The sequence below is a fragment of the Nerophis ophidion genome, linkage group LG01, assembly GCF_033978795.1.
Source record: "Nerophis ophidion isolate RoL-2023_Sa linkage group LG01, RoL_Noph_v1.0, whole genome shotgun sequence".
NCBI lineage: Eukaryota > Metazoa > Chordata > Actinopteri > Syngnathiformes > Syngnathidae > Nerophis > Nerophis ophidion.
In genome coordinates this window covers 92,372,656-92,394,841 of record NC_084611.1, presented here as the reverse complement: position 1 = coordinate 92,394,841, position 22,186 = coordinate 92,372,656, and the positions used below count along the sequence as shown (strand labels likewise).

Below are 22,186 nucleotides of genomic sequence, written 5' to 3'. Positions count from 1 at the left end.
ATATACATACACATATATATACATACATACATACATATACATACATACATATATATATATATACATACATACATATATATACATACATACATACATACATACATACATACATATATATATACACATATATATATATATACGTAAATATATATATATATATATATATATATATATATATATATATATATATATATATATATATATACATATACGTTAGGTTAGCAAACAACACAGAGGCTATTTCATACCCCTGCAAGCCTGTTTCGCAGGCTTCCCTGCTCTTCAGGGGATTTTTATAAAACAGGATTGTAGGGATGAAATAGCCTCTGTGTTGTTTCCTGACCTAATGTATATTCCGCTCCCGGTATTGAACACTGTATAGCGGATAAACAACATAAACCTGGATGTATATATATATATATATATATATATATATATATATATATATATATATATAGTTTTAGCCCCCGAGTCAAAAAGACTAAATAATAAAATAAAATTCATTCAAAGTTTAAGTATTACTTTTATCCAAACGTTTTCTACACAATTGATCCAAAATGAACGGAATTTGACATAAAAATACGAAATAAAGTTGAATTAATGTTTTTTGTGTGTGTGTGAATCTTTGTGCTCCACACACCTTTCCACATTCCATTCTCCTTTCACTATCAATACTTTGTTTTGGAATAATATTGGGTGGCCGTTCTCCCACCACCCCGAGAGGGACAAGCGGTAGAAAATGGATAGGTGCCAGTTCCAGAATTACCTCCATTCCATATGGATAAATAGCTCTGATACATTCAACTGTGGTGCTGAATTTCCCCCAAGAATCAATAAAGTACTTTCTATTCTATTGATGAACGCAAATGTTTGTCAGACTGCAAATAAAAAGAATGTGTGTAAAAAGGCACATTTGACCTTTGATCCTCCTGGTGGACCAAAAGAAAAGTATGGAAGACGTTAGATTTGAAGACTACCGCGTTCATGTGGACATAAGGCGGGTGGTCAAACTCTACTTCCTGTCCCACCAATCACCAGGTGTCACAGTGCCTTGGAGGCCCGGGGCCCCTCCATCCTCCCTCCTCCCTCCTCGTCGTCTTCACAGAAAAACGGCGCATTGGCGAGGCAGGTAAAGCTTGACTAGCAGCGGGGTATTGTTTGGAACGTTTCATGCAGGACCACTCACCCTTCCTTCACTCTACGGTCTCTTCATCAAAGCGTGGGGGGGTTGGGGGTGTGGCCAAGCGTGCGCCATCATGCTGCGGCACGTGCAAAAAGGGGGCGGCGACGCACGCTCGTGCTCCTACGGGGGAGGGGCATGATGGACGCTCGCCCACTGGGTCAAGTCTGGAAGATCGTAGGCGTCCCCGAACCTTGCGTGTTTCCATGGTTACAGGAGTCCACGGTAACGGCGATGCGGGGAGTTACCATGGCGAGTGTGGGAGGAGGAGGGGCTGGGGGGGGGGCGCATTTGAAGCCTGGCGGTTTACTGCGGCAACTCCGTGACGGGCCTCTTCTGCTTGAGGGTGTCGATGAGGGACAGGACGCCTCGCTTGACGCTGGTCGACACCCGGCGGGACACCGAGTCGCCCGGCGGCGACGAGCCGCACGCCTTCTGGGAGGGGGGCCGCGCCACCAAGCACTTCTGGTACCGCAGCTGAGGGAGGAAACACACGGGATGTGAATCACGGCGTTACTAACAGTTAGCACGTGTTGACGACCACTTTTCTCAACTTTTAATCAGAAGGGTTCAATCTCTTATTTCTGTGCGAGTTTGAAGCTGACACAACAAACGCGCCCAGAGGAGATAATGTTTGAAAAAAGGTGACGGATTTTTACAAAACTTTTGTTTAGAAGGGGTAATTGCCAACTTCCTGTTAATTTTTGCTGTAGGATGTCAATTAATTAATTGTAGGTCTAAGTGAGACCTACATAGAGGTTTTTGTTTCATGTCTCTACGACATTCCTACCGGAAGTTACACACAGTTTTGTCTGTGTTTTCTTCCTAGGAGTGTCATGATCCGCCACTAAGATCAAGTCATATTCTGTTTTTGTTCCGTCTTTGTATCGTGTTCTAGTATTTGACTTCCTTAGTTCCTGGTGGCACTTCCTGTTTTGTTCTGTTGTCATAGTTACATATAAGTGTCACCTGCCTCTTGTTTTTTTACGCGCACCTGCTTCGTAATGACTCTCCTTATTTAAGCCTGCCTTTTTCGTTACTCGCTCTCGCATTCTAGTTTCTGTTCCATGCAACAGGTGACGACGCTGTTTCCCGATCGTGGTAAAAGACTATTTTTGTACTTGTTAGCTTCCACGCTATTCCCTTGTTTATTACCTGGCTCACATGCTAGTGCCTTAAGTTCCTTCTAGCTCCCATGCTAGTTCTGTTTGTTTTGTCTTTAGTGCCTTGTGCAAGTGTTTCTGTTCTTAGTCTGTTTTGTTAGTATTAATAAATCATACTTTCTTACCTTTACGCTGTGTCCAAGTCCGACTGCATCATTTGAGATCTACGAACATTCACCACAATGCCAGCTAAGCGTCACAAGGAGCAGTTTTGTCTGTGTTTTATTCCTAGGGGGCGCTAAAGCGCAATTTTAAGTTTTGGGGTTTGGTTTTTTTACTAGATCGCAATTTTGCCAGTCCTGATGTGTGTGTCTAGTTTGGAGAGTTTTGAAGCATTTTAAGGGGGACAAATTACAGATCAAAGAGGCAAAAATGACATTTTTTAGGAAACTTTAGTTTTGAAGGGGTTTTTGCCAACTTCCTGTTGATTTTTGCTAAAGGGTGTCAGTGTGTGAAATCTAGGTCTGAGTCAGACCTACATAGAGGTTTTTGTTTCATGTCTCTACGACATTCCTAACGGAAGTTGAAAGCAGTTTTGTCAGTTTTTTCTCCAAGATTTGTCTGTGTTTAAATCCTAGGGGGCGCTAAAGCGCAATTTTAAGTTTTTTTTTTTTTTAGATCGCAATTTTGCCAGTCCTGATGTGTGTGTCCAGTTTGGTGAGTTTTGAAGCATTCTAAGGGGGACAAATTACAGCTCAAAGAGGCAAAAATGAATTTTTTTTAAACTTTTGTTTTGAAGGGGTTTTTGCCAACTTCCTGTTGATTTTTGCTGAAGGGTGTCAGTGTATGAAATCTAGTTCTAAGTCAGACCTACATAGATGTTTTTGTTTCATGTCCCTACGACATTCCTAACGGGAGTTGGAAGCAGTTTTGTCTGTGTTTTATTCCTAGGGGGCGCTAAAGCGCAATTTTAAGTTTTGGGGTTTGTTTTTTTTATTAGATCGCAATTTTGCCAGTCCTGATGTGTGTGTCCAGTTTGGAGAGTTTTGAAGCATTTTAAGGGGGACAAATTACAGATCAAAGAGGCAAAAATGACATTTTTTAGGAAACTTTAGTTTTGAAGGGGTTTTTGCCAACTTCCTGTTGATTTTTGCTAAAGGGTGTCAGTGTGTGAAATCTAGGTCTGAGTCAGACCTACATAGAGGTTTTTGTTTCATGTCTCTACGACATTCCTAACGGAAGTTGAAAGCAGTTTTGTCAGTTTTTTCTCCAGGTTTTGTCTGTGTTTTATTCCTAGGGGGCGCTAAAGCGCAATTTTAATTTTTTTTTTTTTTTTAGATCGCAATTTTGCCAGTCCTGATGTGTGTGTCCAGTTTGGAGAGTTTTGAAGCATTTTAAGGGGGACAACTTACAGCTCAAAGAGGCAGAAATGAATTTTTTTTTTTAACTTTTGTTTTGAAGGGTTTTTTGCCAACTTCCTGTTGATTTTTGCTGAAGGGTGTCAGTGTATGAAATCTAGGTCTAAGTCAGATCTACATAGAGGTTTTTGTTTCATGTCTCTACGACATTCCTAACGGGAGTTGAAAGCAGTTTTGTCCGTGTTTTTTCCTAGGGGGCGCTAGAGTGCAATTTTTATTTATTTTTATTTTTTTATTAGATAGCAATTTTCGCCAGTCCTGATGTGTGTGTTAAATTTGGTGAGTTTTGAAGCATGTTAAGGGGGTCAAATTAAAGCTCAAAGAGGCAAAAATGAATTTTTTTTAGGAAACTTTAGTTTTGAAGGGGTTTTTGCCAACTTCCTGTTGATTTTTGCTGAAGGATGTCAGTGTATGAAATCTAGGTCTAAGTCAGACCTACATAGAAGTTTTTGTTTCATGTCTCTACGACATTCCCAACGGAAGTTGAAAGCAGTTTTGTCAGTTTTTACTCCTAGTTTTGTCTGTGTTTATTCCTAGGGGTCGCTAAAGCTCAATTTTAAGTTTTTATTTTTATTTTTTTATTACATCGCAATTTTGCCAGTCCTGATGTGTGTGTCCAGTTTGGTGAGTTTTGAAGCATTTTAAGGGGGACAAATTACTGCTCAAAGAGGCAAAAATGACATTTTTTAGGAAACTTTTGTTTTGAAGGGGTTTTTGCCAACTTCCTGTTGATTTTTGCTGAAGGATGTCAGTGTATGAAATCTAGGTCTAAGTCAGACTTACATAGAGGTTTTTGTTTCATGTCTCTACGACATTCCCAACGGAAGTTGAAAGCAGTTTTGTCAGTTTTTTCTCCAGGTTTTGTCTGTGTTTTATTTCTAGGGGGCGCTAAAGCGCAATTTTAAATTTTTTTTTTTCTTAGATCGCAATTTTGCCAGTCCTGATGTGTGTGTCCAGTTTGGTGAGTTTTGAAGCATTTTAAGGGGGACAAATTACAGCTCAAAGAGGCAAAAATTAAATTTTTTAGGAAACTTTTGTTTTGAAGGGGTTTTTGCCAACTTCCTGTTGATTTTTGCTGAAGGATGTTAGTGTATGAAATCTAGGTCTAAGTCAGACCTACATAGAGGTTTTTGTTTCATGTCTCTACGACATTCCCAACGGAAGTTGAAAGCAGTTTTGTCAGTTTTTTCTCCTAGTTTTGTCTGTGTTTATTCCTAGGGGGCGCTAAAGCGCAATTTTAAGTTTGTTTTTTTTTTTTTTTTTTTTAGATCGCAATTTTGCCAGTCCTGATGTGTGTGTCCAGTTTGGTGAGTTTTGAAGCATTTTAAGGGGGACAAATTAAAGCTCAAAGAGGCAAAAATGAATTTTTTTTTAAAACTTTTGTTTTGAAGGGGTTTTTGCCAACTTCCTGTTGATTTTTGCTGAAGGGTGTCAGTGTATGAAATCTAGGTCTAAGTCAGACCTACATAGAGGTTTTTGTTTCATGTCTCTACGACATTCCTAACAGAAGTTGAAAGCAGTTTTGTCTATGTTTTTTCCTAGGGGGCGCTAGAGTGCAATTTTTTATTATTTTTTTATTTTTCATTTTTATTAGATGGCAATTTTCGCCAGTCCTGATGTGTGTGTTAAATTTGGTGAGTTTTGAAGCATGTTAAGGGGGTCAAGTTACAGATCAAAGAGGCGGCGGTATAATAATAATAAAAGCTTAGAAATACAATAGGGTCCTCGGTCCCTAATAAAGAGTGCACTTGAACTTTAAGACGCCAACAACTCGACGCCAACAACTCACCATACAAGCGGCCTGCACAGCCTCCGACACGCTCCCGGCGTTGGGCTCGCACCAGAACACGTGGCAGTCGAAGCGATGGCCGCCGGCGTCCATGACGAAGGCGAAGGTGCGCACGTCGTGTCCAACGCCCATGAAGGACAGGAAGCGCACGCGACACTCCACCAGCACTTCCTCTTCCTCCTGCGTGTTGGGACGGTACGCATAAATCAGGAGCGCCAATACACCGCATCACTGGAGCGGACCAGCTTTAAAGCTTCAATACGTAATCCGCCAGCTTTTCTTTTGTTTTGGAGAGTAATCACCAAAACATTGTTAAACCATTTCTATCCAGCAAAATTGTTCATTTTCTGCCGTCAGACCTAAACCAACTTTGTCATATCAACAACACCCGCTCTAAACACATCACCAAAACATTGTTTAACAATTTCTATCCAGCAAAACTGGTCATTTTTTGCCGTCAGACCAAAATCAACTTTGTATCAACAACACCCGCTCTAAACACATCACCAAAACATTGTTAAACAAATTCTATCCAGCAAAACTGGTCTTTTTCTGCCGTCAGACCTAAACCAACTTTGTCATATCAACAACACCCGCTCTAAACACATCACCAAAACACCGTTAAACAATTTCTATCCAGCAAAATTGGTCATTTTCTGCCGTCAGACCTAAACCAACTTTGTCATATCAACAACACCCGCTCTAAACACATCACCAAAACATTGTTTAACAATTTCTATCCAGCAAAATTGGTCATTTTCCACCGTCAGACCAAAATCAACTTTGTCTCAACAACACCCGCTCTAAACACATCACCAAAACATTGTTAAACAAATTCTATCCAGCAAAATTGGTCACTTTCTGCCGTCAGACCTAAACCAACTTTGTCATATCAACAACACCCGCTCTAAACACATCCCCAAAGCATTGTTTAACAATTTCTATCCAGCAAAACTGTTCATTTTAGACCGTCAGACCAAAATCAACTTTGTATCAACAACACCCGCTCTAAACACATCACCAAAACATTGTTAAACAAATTCTATCCAGCAAAATTAGTCATTTTCTGCCGTCAGACCTAAACCAACTTTGTCATATCAACAACACCCGCTTTAAACACATCACCAAAACATCGTTAAACAATTTCTATCCAGCAAAATTGGTCATTTTCTGCGGTCAGACCTAAACCAACTTTGTCATATCAACAACACCCGCTCTAAACACATCACCAAAACATTGTTTAACAATTTCTATCCAGCAAAACTGGTCATTTTTTGCCATCAGACCAAAAACAACTTTGTATCAACAACACCCGCTCTAAACACATCACCAAAACATTGTTAAACAAATTCTATCCAGCAAAACTGGTCATTTTCTGCCGTCAGACCTAAACCAACTTTGTCATATCAACAACACCCGCTCTAAACACATCACCAAAACATTGTTTAACAATTTCTATCCAGCAAAACTGGTCATTTTCCGCCGTCAGACCTAAACCAACTTTGTCATATCAACACCCGCTCTAAACACATCACCAAAACATTGTTTAACAATTTCTATCCAGCAAAACTGGTCATTTTTTGCCGTCAGACCTAAACCAACTTTGTCATATCAACAACACCCGCTCTAAACACATCCCCAAAACATTGTTAAACAATTTCTATCCAGCAAAATTGGTCATTTTCTGCCGTCAGACCAAAACCAACTTTGTCATATCAACAACACCCGCTCTAAACACATCACCAAAACATTGTCAAACAGTTTCTATCCAGCAAAACTGGTCATTTTCCGCCATCAGACCAAAACCAACTTTGTCATATCAACAACACCCGCTCTAAACACATCACCAAAACATCGTTAAACAATTTCTATCCAGCAAAATTGGTCATTTTCTGCCGTCAGACCTAAACCAACTTTGTCATATTAACAACACCCGCTCTAAACACATCACCAAAACATTGTTTAACAATTTCTATCCAGCAAAACTGGTCATTTTTTGCCGTCAGACCTAAACCAACTTTGTCATATCAACAACACCCGCTCTAAACACATCCCCAAAACATTGTTAAACAATTTCTATCCAGCAAAATTGGTCATTTTCTGCCGTCAGACCAAAACCAACTTTGTCATATCAACAACACCCGCTCTAAACACATCACCAAAACATTGTCAAACAGTTTCTATCCAGCAAAACTGGTCATTTTCCGCCATCAGACCAAAACCAACTTTGTCATATCAACAACACCCGCTCTAAACACATCACCAAAACATCGTTAAACAATTTCTATCCAGCAAAATTGGTCATTTTCTGCCGTCAGACCTAAACCAACTTTGTCATATTAACAACACCCGCTCTAAACACATCACCAAAACATTGTTTAACAATTTCTATCCAGCAAAACTGGTCATTTTTTGCCGTCAGACCTAAACCAACTTTGTCATATCAACAACACCCGCTCTAAACACATCCCCAAAACATTGTTAAACAATTTCTATCCAGCAAAATTGGTCATTTTCTGCCGTCAGACCAAAACCAACTTTGTCATATCAACAACACCCGCTCTAAACACATCACCAAAACATTGTCAAACAGTTTCTATCCAGCAAAACTGGTCATTTTCCGCCGTCAGACCAAAATCAACTTTGTATCAATAACACCCGCTCAAAACACATCACCAAAACATTGTTAAACAAATTCTATCCAGCAAAATTGGTCATTTTCTGCCGTCAGACCAAAATCAACTTTGTCATATCAACAACACCCGCTCTAAACACATCACCAAAACATTGTTTAACAATTTCTATCCAGCAAAATTGGTCATTTTCTGCCGTCAGACCAAAAATAATTTTGTCATATCAACAACACCCGCTCTAAACACATCACCAAAACATCGTTAAACAATTTCTATCCAGCAAAACTGGTCATTTTCTGCCATCAGACCAAAACCAACTTTGTCATATCAACAACACCCGCTCTAAACACATCACCAAAACATCGTTAAACAATTTCTATCCAGCAAAATTGGTCATTTTCTGCCGTCAGACCTAAACCAACTTTGTCATATTAACAACACCCGCTCTAAACACATCACCAAAACATTGTTAAACAATTTCTATCCAGCAAAATTGGTCATTTTCTGCAGTCAGACCAAAACCAACTTTGTCATATCAACAACACCCGCTCTAAACACATCACCAAAACATTGTCAAACAGTTTCTATCCAGCAAAACTGGTCATTTTCCGCCGTCAGACCAAAATCAACTTTGTATCAATAACACCCGCTCAAAACACATCACCAAAACATTGTTAAACAAATTCTATCCAGCAAAATTGGTCATTTTCTGCCGTCAGACCAAAATCAACTTTGTCATATCAACAACACCCGCTCTAAACACATCACCAAAACATTGTTTAACAATTTCTATCCAGCAAAATTGGTCATTTTCTGCCGTCAGACCAAAAATAATTTTGTCATATCAACAACACCCGCTCTAAACACATCACCAAAACATTGTTAAACAAATTCTATCCAGCAAAACTGGTCATTTTCTGCCGTCAGACCAAAACCAACTTTGTCATATCAACAACACCCGCTCGCTCTTTCTCACTTGCACCAACACATGCGCACTTAGCCAGTGATGCGTTTACAGCCACACCAAAAAATGGGAGAACTCCAACACAACAAGTACTGTGTTATTCCAGGTGGTTACACTATTAATTACCAATCAAATGTGTGCCTATTTTACCGTCATTTATTAAGGATCTTAATTTATAAATATTAATCATGACATGCTGTTAGTATATTAAAGAAATACGAATAAAAAATATATATTTTTTACAAACATAGTTACAGGAATGTACACATGATCCCATGCTTACATCTCATTGTGCAACATGTGAATGTTTTAATGGCAACTAAATGTGATGTCTGAAAGTCATTTGCTGGACGTACAGACCAGAAACTACAGCAAAAGTTTTAAAAGACAGAGAGGGCGATGTTACCGTCAAGTGTTGTTATTATATTAAATAAATACTAATAAAAATATATATTTTACGAACAGAAAGTTACAGCATGATGCAATAATAATAATAATAATTATATATTGTATTTGTAAAAAGCACTTTACATTGAGTAAACAACTTGAAAGTGCTACAGTTTATTAAAAAAATAAAATGATAATAAAAAAAAAACTATAACAGCCTAATACCTCAGAACTAGTATGCATATATCTAAAAAAGGCTATTTTAAAAAGAAGGGTTTTTAAGCCTTTTTTAAAAGCATCCACAGTCTGTGGTGCCCTCAGGTGGTCAGGGAGAGTGTTCCACAGACTCTCTCTTTTAAAACAAAAGTTTTAAAAGAGAGAGAGGCCAATGTTACCTTTAAGTGTTGTTATTATATTAAAGAAATATTATTAAAATATATATATTTTACAAACAGAAAGTTACAGCATGATCCCATAATAATAATTATAATAGATTTTATTTGTAAAAAGAACTTTCCATTGAGTAAACAACCACAATGTGCTACGGTTTACTAAAAAAAAAAAAAATAATTAAAAGAAAAAAATAATATTAAAACTAGAACCACCTAATACCTAGAACTAGTATGCATATATCTAAAAAAGGCTATTTTAAAAAGAAGGGTTTTTAAGCCTTTTTTAAAAGCATCCACAGTCTGTGGTGCCCTCAGGTGGTCAGGGAGAGCGTTCCACAGACTCTCTCTTTTAAAACAAAGGTTTGAAAAGAGAGAGAGGCCAATGTTACCTTCAAGTGTTGTTATTATATTAAAGAAATACTAATAAAGTATATATATTTTACAAACAGAAAGTTACAGCATGATCCCATAATAATAATAATAATAATAGATTTTATTTGTAAAAAGAACTTTACATTAAGTGAACAACCACAATGTGCTACAAATAATATTAAAACTAGAACCACCTAATACCTAGAACTAGTATGCATATATCTAAAAACGGCTATTTCGAAAAGAAGGTTTTTAAGCCTTTTTTAAAAGCATCCACAGTCTGTGGTGCCCTCAGGTGGTCAGGGAGAGCGTTCCACAGACTCTCTCTTTTAAAACAAAGGTTTGAAAAGAGAGAGAGGCCAATATTACCTTCAAGTGTTGTTATTATATTAAAGAAATACTAATAAAATATATATATTTTACAAACAGAAAGTTACAGCATGATCCCATAAAAATAATAATAATAGATTTTATTTGTAAAAAGAACTTTACATTGAGTAAACAACCACAATGTGCTACGGTTTATTAAAAAAATAATAATAATTAAAAGAAAAAAATAACATTAAAACTAGAACCGCCTAATACCTAGAACTAGTATGCATATATCTAAAAACGGCTATTTCAAAAAGAAGGTTTTTAAGCCTTTTTTAAAAGCATCCACAGTCTGTGGTGCCCTCAGGTGGTCAGGGAGAGCGTTCCACAGACTCTCTCTTTTAAAACAAAGGTTTGAAAAGTGAGAGAGGCCAATGTTACCTTCAAGTGTTGTTAGTATATTAAAGAAATACTAATAAAATATATATATTTTACAAACAGAAAGTTACAGCATGATCCCATAATAATAATAATAATAATAATAATAGATTTTATTTGTAAAAAGAACTTTACATTTAGTAAACAACCACAATGTGCTACAAATAATATTAAAACTACAACCGCCTAATACCTAGAACTAGTATGCATATATCTAAAAACGGCTATTTCGAAAAGAAGGTTTTTAAGCCTTTTTTAAAAGCATCCACAGTCTGTGGTGCCCTCAGGTGGTCAGGGAGAGCGTTCCACAGACTCTCTCTTTTAAAACAAAGGTTTGAAAAGAGAGAGAGGCCAATATTACCTTCAAGTGTTGTTATTATATTAAAGAAATACTAATAAAGTATATATATTTTACAAACAGAAAGTTACAGCATGATCCCATAATAATAATAATAATAATAATAGATTTTATTTGTAAAAAGAACTTTACATTTAGTAAACAACCACAATGTGCTACAAATAATATTAAAACTACAACTGCCTAATACCTAGAACTAGTATGCATATATCTAAAAACGGCTATTTTAAAAAGAAGGTTTTTAAGCCTTTTTTAAAAGCATCCAGTCTGTGGTGCCCTCAGGTGGTCAGGGAGAGTGTTCCACAGTTTGGGAGCAGTCTGATGGCAGTCATTTGCATCATGGAAATGACTGCTATCATTTGATTCTAATAATAAAACGTGTTATTTTTTCCGGTGTGGCACAGGTGTGCTGCAGGTGTGGCCACAGTCTGTGGTGTTTTTGGGTCTTCTCACACACATGACCAATGAGATGTGACTGACCTGGTCCTTGCTGATGGTGACGGTGGCGTCGGCCACATTGAGGGCCACGGGGGTCCAGTCCTCTCTCATGGAAGAACTGACTAAGCTGTCGATGGCTCCGTTCAGGATGTCCATGCCTGGCGGGGTAGACCTGTGGTTACCTCCTCCAGGTGGTGGTCTCTCTTTGTGGTGCTTACCTAAAGGCCGGGCCACCGGCATCATGCCCAGGTACAGCACCTGGAACCTCTGAACCAGCTCCGTCTTTGGCGTGGGGAATTCTGCCAAAACAACAAGTCCCCTTTGTTTACATTAGGATTGTACTGGTACTAGTATAGTACCGCCATACTAATGAAACATATTCTGTACTATACCGCCTCTAAAAAAGTACCGGTCCCAGCACCTCCTTTTTTTTTAACGGACATGATAACACGTCCTCACGTGATGACATTACTGGTTTTACAAGCAGAGGAGCATGTTCGGCAGCACACATGCACTGAGTACTTACAAACAGACACAGTGTGTAGACAGAAAAGGGAAGATGGACGCATTTTGGTGTAAAAAGTCAAGAAAAAGGTGAAGTTATAACACTGAAACACCCTCAGGAAGAGCTGCTTTAAGACATGGCAACTTCTAAATCACTAATCCTTGCATCCATGGCGACAAAGGAAGTTTCTTACAAGTATCATTATCACTGGAGGAGGAGGAATAGCTATACATGCTTCACTACACACCGTAGGAGGATACAGTAGCTCACCGCCGTCACAATGTAAACAAATGTTGTGGGTGGATCTACACCTGACATCCACTGTAATCCCACATCAGGGCAAGGAAAAACTCAACCCAATGGGACAATGAGAACCCTTGGAGAGGACCGCAGATGTTGATCTAACATAATAGTGTGAGAGTCCAGTCCATAGTGGATCTAACATAATAGTGAGAGTCCAGTCCATAGTGGATCTAACATAATAGTGAGAGTCCAGTCCATAGTGGATCTAACATAATAGTGTGAGTCCAGTCCATAGTGGATCTAACATAATAGTGAGAGTCCAGTCCATAGTGGATCCAACATAATAGTGAGAGTCCAGTCCATAGTGGATCTAACATAATAGTGTGAGAGTCCAGTCCATAGTGGATCTAACATAATAGCGAAAGTCCAGTCCATAGTGGATCTAACATAATAGTGAGAGTCCAGTCCATAGTGGATCTAACATAATAGCGAAAGTCCAGTCCATAGTGGATCTAACATAATAGTGAGAGTCCAGTCCATTGTGGATCTAACATAATAGTGTGAGAGTCCAGTCCATAGTGGATCTAACATAATAGTGTGAGAGTCCAGTCCATAGTGGATCTAACATAATAGCGAAAGTCCAGTCCATAGTGGATCTAAAATAATAGTGAGAGTCCAGTCCATAGTGGATCTAACATAATAGAGAGACTCCAGTCCATAGTGGATCTAACATAATAGTGAGAGTCCAGTCCATAGTGGATCTAACATAATAGTGAGAGTCCAGTCCATAGTGGATCTAACATAATAGTGTGAGAGTCCAGTCCATAGTGGATCTAACATAGTAGTGTTAGAGTCCAGTCCATAGTGGATCTAGCATAATAGTGAGAGTCCAGTCCATAGTGGATCTAACATAATAGTGAGAGTCCAGTCCATAGTGGATCTAACATAATAGTGAGAGAGTCCAGTCCATTGTGGATCTAACATAATAGTGAGAGTCCAGTCCATAGTGGATCTAACATAATAGTGAGAGTCCAGTCCATAGTGGATCTAACATAATAGTGTGAGAGTCCAGTCCATAGTGGATCTAACATAATAGTGAGAGAGTCTAGTCCATAGTGGATCTAACATAATAGTGAGAGTCCAGTCCATAGTGGATCCAACATAATATTGAGAGTCCAGTCCATAGTGGATCTAACATAATAGCGAAAGTCCAGTCCATAGTGGATCTAACATAATAGTGTGAGAGTCCAGTCCATAGTGGATCTAACATAATAGCGAAAGTCCAGTCCATAGTGGATCTAACATAATAGTGAGAGTCCAGTCCATTGTGGATCTAACATAATAGTGTGAGAGTCCAGTCCATAGTGGATCTAACATAATAGTGTGAGAGTCCAGTCCATAGTGGATCTAACATAATAGCGAAAGTCCAGTCCATAGTGGATCTAACATAATAGTGTTAGAGTCCAGTCCATAGTGGATCTAACATAATAGTGTTAGAGTCCAGTCCATAGTGGATCTAACATAATAGTGAGAGTCCAGTCCATAGTGGATCTAACATAATAGTGAGAGTCCAGTCCATAGTGGATCTAACATAATAGTGAGAGTCCAGTCCATAGTGGATCTAACATAATAGTGTGAGTCCAGTCCATAGTGGATCTAACATAATAGTGTGAGAGTCCAGTCCATAGTGCATCTAACATAATAGCGAAAGTCCAGTCCATAGTGGATCTAACATAATAGTGTGAGAGTCCAGTCCATAGTGGATCTAACATAATAGCGAAAGTCCAGTCCATAGTGGATCTAACATAATAGTGTGAGAGTCCAGTCCATAGTGGATCTAACATAATAGCGAAAGTCCAGTCCATAGTGGATCTAACATAATAGTGAGAGTCCAGTCCATTGTGGATCTAACATAATAGTGTGAGAGTCCAGTCCGTAGTGGATCTAACATAATAGTGTGAGAGTCCAGTCCATAGTGGATCTAACATAATAGCGAAAGTCCAGTCCATAGTGGATCTAACATAATAGTGTGAGAGTCCAGTCCATAGTGGATCTAACATAATAGCGAAAGTCCAGTCCATAGTGGATCTAACATAATAGTGAGAGTCCAGTCCATAGTGGATCTAACATAATAGTGAGAGTCCAGTACATAGTGGATCTAACATAATAGTGAGAGTCCAGTCCATAGTGGATCTAACATAATAGTGTTAGAGTCCAGTCCATAGTGGATCTAACATAATAGTGAGAGTCCAGTCCATAGTGGATCTAACATAATAGTGAGAGTCCAGTCCATAGTGGATCTAACATAATAGTGAGAGTCCAGTCCATAGTGGATCTAACATAATAGTGTTAGAGTCCAGTCCATAGTGGATCTAACATAATAGTGTTAGAGTCCAGTCCATAGTGGATCTAACATAATAGTGAGAGTCCAGTCCATAGTGGATCTAACATAATAGTGAGAGAGTCCAGTCCATAGTGGATCTAACATAATAGTGAGAGAGTCCAGTCCATAGTGGATCTAACATAATAGTGAGAGTCCAGTCCATAGTGGATCTAACATAATAGTGAGAGTCCAGTCCATAGTGGATCTAACATAATAGCGAAAGTCCAGTCCATAGTGGATCTAACATAATAGTGTGAGAGTCCAGTCCATAGTGGATCTAACATAATAGCGAAAGTCCAGTCCATAGTGGATCTAACATAATAGTGAGAGTCCAGTCCATAGTGGATCTAACATAATAGTGAGAGTCCAGTCCATAGTGGATCTAACATAATAGTGTGAGAGTCCAGTCCATAGTGGATCTAACATAATAGTGTGAGAGTCCAGTCCATAGTGGATCTAACATAATCGTGAGAGTCCAGTCCATAGTGGATCTAACATAATAGTGAGAGTCCAGTCCATAGTGGATCTAACATAATAGTGAGAGTCCAGTCCATAGTGGATCTAACATAATAGTGAGAGTCCAGTCCATAGTGGATCTAACATAATAGTGTGAGAGTCCAGTCCATAGTGGATCTAACATAATAGTGAGAGTCCAGTCCATAGTGGATCTAACATAATAGTGAGAGTCCAGTCCATAGTGGATCTAACATAATAGTGAGAGTCCAGTCCATAGTGGATCTAACATAATAGTGAGAGTCCAGTCCATAGTGGATCTAACATAATAATGTGAGAGTCCAGTCCACAGTGGATCTAACATAATAGTGAAAGTCCAGTCCATAGTGGATCCAACATAATAGTGAGAGTCCAGTCCATAGTGGATCTAACATAATAGTGAGAGTCCAGTCCATAGTGGATCTAACATAATAGTGAGAGTCCAGTCCATAGTGGATCTAACATAATAGTGAGAGTCCAGTCCATAGTGGATCTAACATAATAGTGAGAGTCCAGTCCATAGTGGATCTAACATAATAGTGAGAGTCCAGTCCATAGTGGATCTAACATAATAGTGAGAGTCCAGTCCATAGTGGATCTAACATAATAGTGAGAGTCCAGTCCATAGTGGATCTAACATAATAGTGTTAGAGTCCAGTCCATAGTGGATCCAACATAATAGTGAGAGTCCAGTCCATAGTGGATCCAACATAATAGTGAGAGTCCAGTCCATAGTGGATCTAACATAATAGTGAGAGTCCAGTCCATAGTGGATCTAACATAATAGCGAAAGTCCAGTCCATAGTGGATCTAACATAATAGTGAGAGTCCAGTCCATAGTGGATCTAACATAATAGTGAGAGTCCAGTCCATAGTGGATCTAACATAATAGTGAGAGTCCAGTCCATAGTGGATCTAACATAATAGTGTTAGAGTCCAGTCCATAGTGGATCTAACATAATAGTGAGAGTCCAGTCCATAGTGGATCTAACATAATAGTGAGAGTCCAGTCCATAGTGGATCTAATATAATAGTGAGAGTCCAGTCCATAGTGGATCTAACATAATAGTGTTAGAGTCCAGTCCATAGTGGATCTAACATAATAGTGTTAGAGTCCAGTCCATAGTGGATCTAACATAATAGTGAGAGTCCAGTCCATAGTGGATCCAACATAATAGTGAGAGTCCAGTCCATAGTGGATCTAACATAATAGCGAGAGTCCAGTCCATAGTGGATCTAACATAATAGTGAGAGTCCAGTCCATAGTGGATCTGACATAATAGTGAGAGTCCAGTCCATAGTGGATCTAACATAATAGTGAGAGTCCAGTCCATAGTGGATCTAACATAATAGTGTTAGAGTCCAGTCCATAGTGGATCTAACATAATAGTGAGAGTCCAGTCCATAGTGGATCTAACATAATAGTGAGAGTCCAGTCCATAGTGGATCTAACATAATAGTGAGAGTCCAGTCCATAGTGGATCCAACATAATAGTGAGAGTCCAGTCCATAGTGGATCTGACATAATAGTGTTAGAGTCCAGTCCATAGTGGATCTAACATAATAGTGAGAGTCCAGTCCATAGTGGATCCAACATAATAGTGAGAGTCCAGTCCATAGTGGATCTAACATAATAGTGAGAGTCCAGTCCATAGTGGATCCAACATAATAGTGTGAGAGTCCAGTCCATAGTGGATCTAACATAATAGTGAGAGTCCAGTCCATAGTGGATCTAACATAATAGTGAGAGTCCAGTCCATAGTGGATCTAACATAATAGTGAGAGTCCAGTCCATAGTGGATCCAACATAATAGTGTGAGAGTCCAGTCCATAGTGGATCTAACATAATAGTGAGAGTCCAGTCCATACATTTCCATGTCGTGGTTGTGTTGTAGTGACCAGGTGATGGCGATACCAACAAACTCCCAACTGAGGACTGTAATCTACAGCAGAACACATTCAAGGTGCTCTACTTTTTTCCCCCACGCTTTGAAACCTGCGACTTATAAAACGGTGAGGCTAATTTATGGATTTGTCTGAATTCACAGTAGGTCTTTTATTGTTTGTGGTATGGCGCCATCTTTTGGACGAGTTGGCTGCCCTTCTGTTTGGACTTAGCTTTCAACCAAAGTAGAAGTGGCCTTTCTGTCTTCTAGCCATCCATAACGTTTCTACTGGTGTGGATTCTTCATTCGTCACTCCAGGTTACGCTTGTAAGTTTTACAATATAACTAAAACTATTCTGACTTACCAAAGAGTCCCATGTGTGATGTCAGTAGGAGTGTTTTCGCGCATATTTGTACATGCAATCGGAATGTAATCAAGCTAGTGTCGTTAGCATTACAATAACATTCTTTATTATATTGTTTCTGTTTCGCAAATTCCTCAGTAAATTCCCCAAAACGTCAGCGTGGAGTCATAGAGTCTGTTTAGCTGACTGGGGAGCTAGCTTGCTCAGCTAGTGGGTGCATGACTATGACTTCTGTTTTGTCTGACCAGCCGTTTTACTGCCTTGTTACTGACACTGTTTGAAAACAATGAATAATCGTGAAAGGTTGCTCAAACTCCCAAAGAAGCCTCCTTTACTTATGCGTCACATTTAATAATAATGCATAAATATGAAATATGGGTCAAATCACTACTTATAACCCAAAACTGCACTAAAGATGTCGCTCCAGGTAAACAAAAGTCAGCCATACTTCTTAGCTTGACTCGCTGAGGGGGAGTGAAGACGCTACCTTGCAGAGGGAGGTCTAGTCCCGCCTGCATCCTGTCCTGCAGAGATCCTCCCGCCATGGCTTTGGCATTCTTTCGTTCCGTCATGATCTGGAAAGAGGAAGAGGAAGAGGAATTGGACTCATTAAGAATAAATATTGATGCATTATTGGTGTATTTAAAACATGATCTACTCCGTTTGTGTCTGTTCAAAGAATATATCATGAATACTGTATTTCCTCGAATTGCCGCCGGGGTGCTAATTAATTTAAAACCTCTTCTCACTCCTGCACTTACCAAAGGCATGCGGTAAATTTAGGCCTGCGCTTATAAATTTGAGTGTGATGTAAGGATACCATCCTGAAAAGCACATTTAATAAAAAAAAACGTTATTATGGTCTTACCTTTACTTATAAATGAAGTCCATGTGCAGTTCCTTCTGATCAAAAGCATCGATAACTTGTTTATAGAAGTCTTCCTTATCTTTCTTCAGTTTTAAAAGTCTCTCTGTCTCCATGGAGATCTTCCTTTATTACCTCCTGCTTCCATTGAAAGTCCAGTTTAGAAAACTGTTTTATTTTAGATATGTAATCCTCCATGTTAAAAGTGCAAGCGAGAGGAAAAACTAAACACACTCTTGCTGCTTGTTGTCACTTCTTCTGCAGCCGAGTAGTCGCAAGAAGGATCACTAGCGCCCTCTACCACCAGGAGGCGGGAGTCATTTATTGACTCATATTTGACACACGCAGCTACGGTATATTAATAAAACATAGCTGCTTAATGTTCTTTTTAGCATATTCAATAGCTTGGACCTTAAATCCTACTGAATAGCTCTTAATCTTCTTCCATTTATGCGATTTCAAATGATTGAAATCAGCCTCCTCCATTTTGAAAATGATGACAGGTGAAGTGTCACTCGTGACGTGACGAGTTTGACCCGGTGGAAATTCTAGGCATATGCTAATTATTTGGCGAAACGAGTTTGACCCGGCGGAAATTCAAGGAAATACGATATTACAATAGTAAGAGAAGATGCAAATATAAATATTTAGCGCTCGTAATGTGATCGATCAAGACCGAAACTGTTTTGCGAGCGTTGCTAAGCGTCCATTTATTAGCGTGTTGTAAATGTTTGCGCATTATTGCACACAAATGGCTGAAAGATGCGATCCCTGCCAAAATGAAAGAAAATATTTTGTGCTTGTGTCTGCCAGATACACTATATTGCCAAAAGTATTTGGCCACCCATCCAAATGATCAGAATCGAGTGTCCTAATCACATGGAGGAATCATGGTGTGGGGTTGTCTTTCAATTATTGGGCTTGGCCCCTTAGTTCCAGTGAAAGGAACTTTGTGAATGCTCCAGGATACCAAAACATTCTAGAGTATTCCATGCTCCCAACCTTGTGGGAACAGTTTGGAGCTCTTCCAACAGGACTCTGCACCAGTGCACAAAGCAAGGTCCATAAAGACATGGATGACAGAGTCTGGTGTGGGGGAACTTGACTGGCCTGCACAGAGTCCTGACCTGAATCACATAGAACACCTTCGGGATGAATTAGAACGGAGACTGAGAGCCAGGCCTTCTGTGCGACCTCACCGATGCGCTTTTGGAAAAAATTGCTATAAACACTCCCTGCAACCTTGTGGACAGCCTTCCCAGAAGAGTTGAAGCTGTAATAGCTGCAAAAGGTCATATTGAACCCTATGGGTTAGGAATGGGATGGCACTTCAACTTCATATGTGAGTCAAGGCAGGTGGCTGAATACTTTTGGCAATATAGTGTACATATACTGTATGACATCATGACTCTAGACCTGGGGTGTCAAAGTTCAGGGGCCACATGGAGAAAAATCATGGCATCATAACTTAAAAATAAAGACAACTTCAGATTGTTTTACTTTGGCCAAAAATAGAAGAAGCCCATTCTGAAAGTGTACACATTACAAAATAATCCTCTTGGCAAAACACTTTCGTAGGAAAAGAAATGGTGCAGTTTCCAAAGCCAGTATAAAGAACACAATGAACTTAAGACTTTGTCTCAGCGTTTTTACAAAGACATTCAACTTTAAGCACTTCCTGTTTAGGACTCTCATGTTGACAGTTTGCCATCAAAAGACATTTGGAAAAGCACAACACATTCATTTATTGTCATTCGAATATTAAAATGATAAGAGGGACAAGCGGTAGAAAATGGATAGATGGCTTTAAACAAAACGTTCAACAAAGTGACACCGCAATAGCCGAATTAAAAGTTCACCAATGTTAGATTTAAGGATAAAATTAAATACAAATGTAGAAACAAACATTTTTTACAATGGAGTTCAGGGTGCACATCGTGGCGTCAACCAAATGCAAACGCTGCAGGGATCTCTAACTACAAACATGATGGTCATGTTGACCTAAGTCTTTGAATCTTACCATTTTGTTATTTTATCCGTTGAGTGGATAATTGCCAATAAAGAACATAATGTGCGTCGCTACAGCCTCAGTCTGCTACCAGTCACAACAGGAGCAGCTGATTTCAAAGTTTGCACACGCTATTTGGATCTTAGCAGATCAGGCCCCTATTTTCTCATAGAATTCGAGTACACCCTTAAATTTTATCGATCAGTATTTGCTTAAAGCAGTGTTTCTCAACCTTTTTTGAGCCAAGGCGCATTGTTTTCATTGATAAAAATGCAAAGGCAAACCACCAGCAGAAAATATAAATAAATGTGTGGACATTGTCGATTGTCATGTCATGTTCGGATCTACTTTGTGGACTTCGTCTCTGCTCCACAGTAAGTCTTTGCCGTCGTCCAGCATTCTGTTTTTGTTTACTTTGCAGCCAGATCAGTTTTAGTTTTGTTTTTGCATAGCCTTCCCAAAGCTTCAATGCCTTTTCTTAATAATTGTATCTAAGTTATTACAAAACTTTGTGTTGCCATGAGTTCCCGGCGAGGAGACAAAAACTGTCTTCGATCTTACCCAGCAAAAGGCTTGTAAAACTCCCCTGTGTACGCACTCTTCTCATTGAGCTAAATTGACTCCTGTCTCTGTTTAATTCCTTGCTTCTTGTCTGTTTAGTAGCTATCATCGGGGTTTGAACCTGACTCCTGTCTCTGTTTAATTCCTTGCTTCTTGTCTGTGTAGTAGCTATCATCGGGGTTTGAACCTGAGTCCTGTCTCTGTTTAATTCCTTGCTTCTTGTCTGTGTAGTAGCTACCATTGGGGTTTGAACCTGACTCCTGTCTCTGTTTAATTCCTTGCTTCTTGTCTGTTTAATAGCTATCATCGGGGTTTGAACCTGACTCCTGTCTCTGTTTGATTCCTTGTTTCTTGTCTGTTTAATAGCTATCATCGGGGTTTGAACCTGACTCCTGTCTCTGTTTAATTCCTTGCTTCTTGTCTGTTTAATAGCTATCATCGGGGTTTGAACCTGACTCCTGTCTCTGTTTGATTCCTTGCTTCTTGTCTGTTTAGTAGCTATCATCTGGGTTTAAACCTGACTCCTGTCTCTGTTTAATTTCTTGCTTCTTGTCTGTTTAATAGCTATCATCTGGGTTTGAACCTGACTCCTGTCTCTGTTTAATTCCTTGCTTCTTGTCTGTTTAGTAGGTGTCATCTGGGTTTGAACCTGACTCCTGTCTCTGTTTAATTCCTTGCTTCTTGTCTGTTTAGTAGGTGTCATCTGGGTTTGAACCTGACTCCTGTCTCTGTTTAATTCCTTGCTTCTTGTCTGTTTAGTAGCTATCATCTGGGTTTAAACCTGACTCCTGTCTCTGTTTAATTTCTTGCTTCTTGTCTGTTTAATAGCTATCATCTGGGTTTGAACCTGACTCCTGTCTCTGTTTAATTCCTTGCTTCTTGTCTGATTAATAAATGTCATCGGGGTTTGAACCAGACACTCGCTTTTTGTTTATTTTTGGTTTACGCTTTCGTCCGCATATTGTGATCACGACAAACCACGTTCCCGACATCTACATCTACGACACTAGCCACTCGCTGCCACCTACTGGTATTGAGGAGAACAACACGGTTACTCTGCCGAGCTCTAGACAGCACCGACGCTCAACAACGGG

The 22,186-nt window shown here is 39.2% G+C and overlaps 1 protein-coding gene across 4 annotated transcripts in view; it reads right to left on the bottom strand.

Annotated features, from left to right (window-relative positions):
* Positions 1-216: 216 nt before the first annotated feature.
* apbb2b (amyloid beta (A4) precursor protein-binding, family B, member 2b) overlaps positions 217-22,186 on the bottom strand; it is a 149,181-nt gene continuing 127,211 nt past the window's right edge. For 2 of the 4 annotated variants that reach the window (XM_061916319.1, XM_061916328.1), the window contains exons 14-17: positions 18,146-18,233; positions 11,827-12,083; positions 5,491-5,670; positions 218-1,657 (exon numbers count right to left, since the gene is read on the bottom strand). In XM_061916319.1, coding sequence (XP_061772303.1) covers positions 1,487-1,657; positions 5,491-5,670; positions 11,827-12,083; positions 18,146-18,233 — 696 coding nt within the window. In that variant the 3' untranslated portion in view covers positions 218-1,486. Of the gene's footprint in view, positions 1,658-5,490; positions 5,671-11,826; positions 12,084-18,145; positions 18,234-22,186 lie in introns of all 4 variants that reach the window. The other 2 variants (XM_061916344.1, XM_061916334.1) reach the window with 2 other exon arrangements.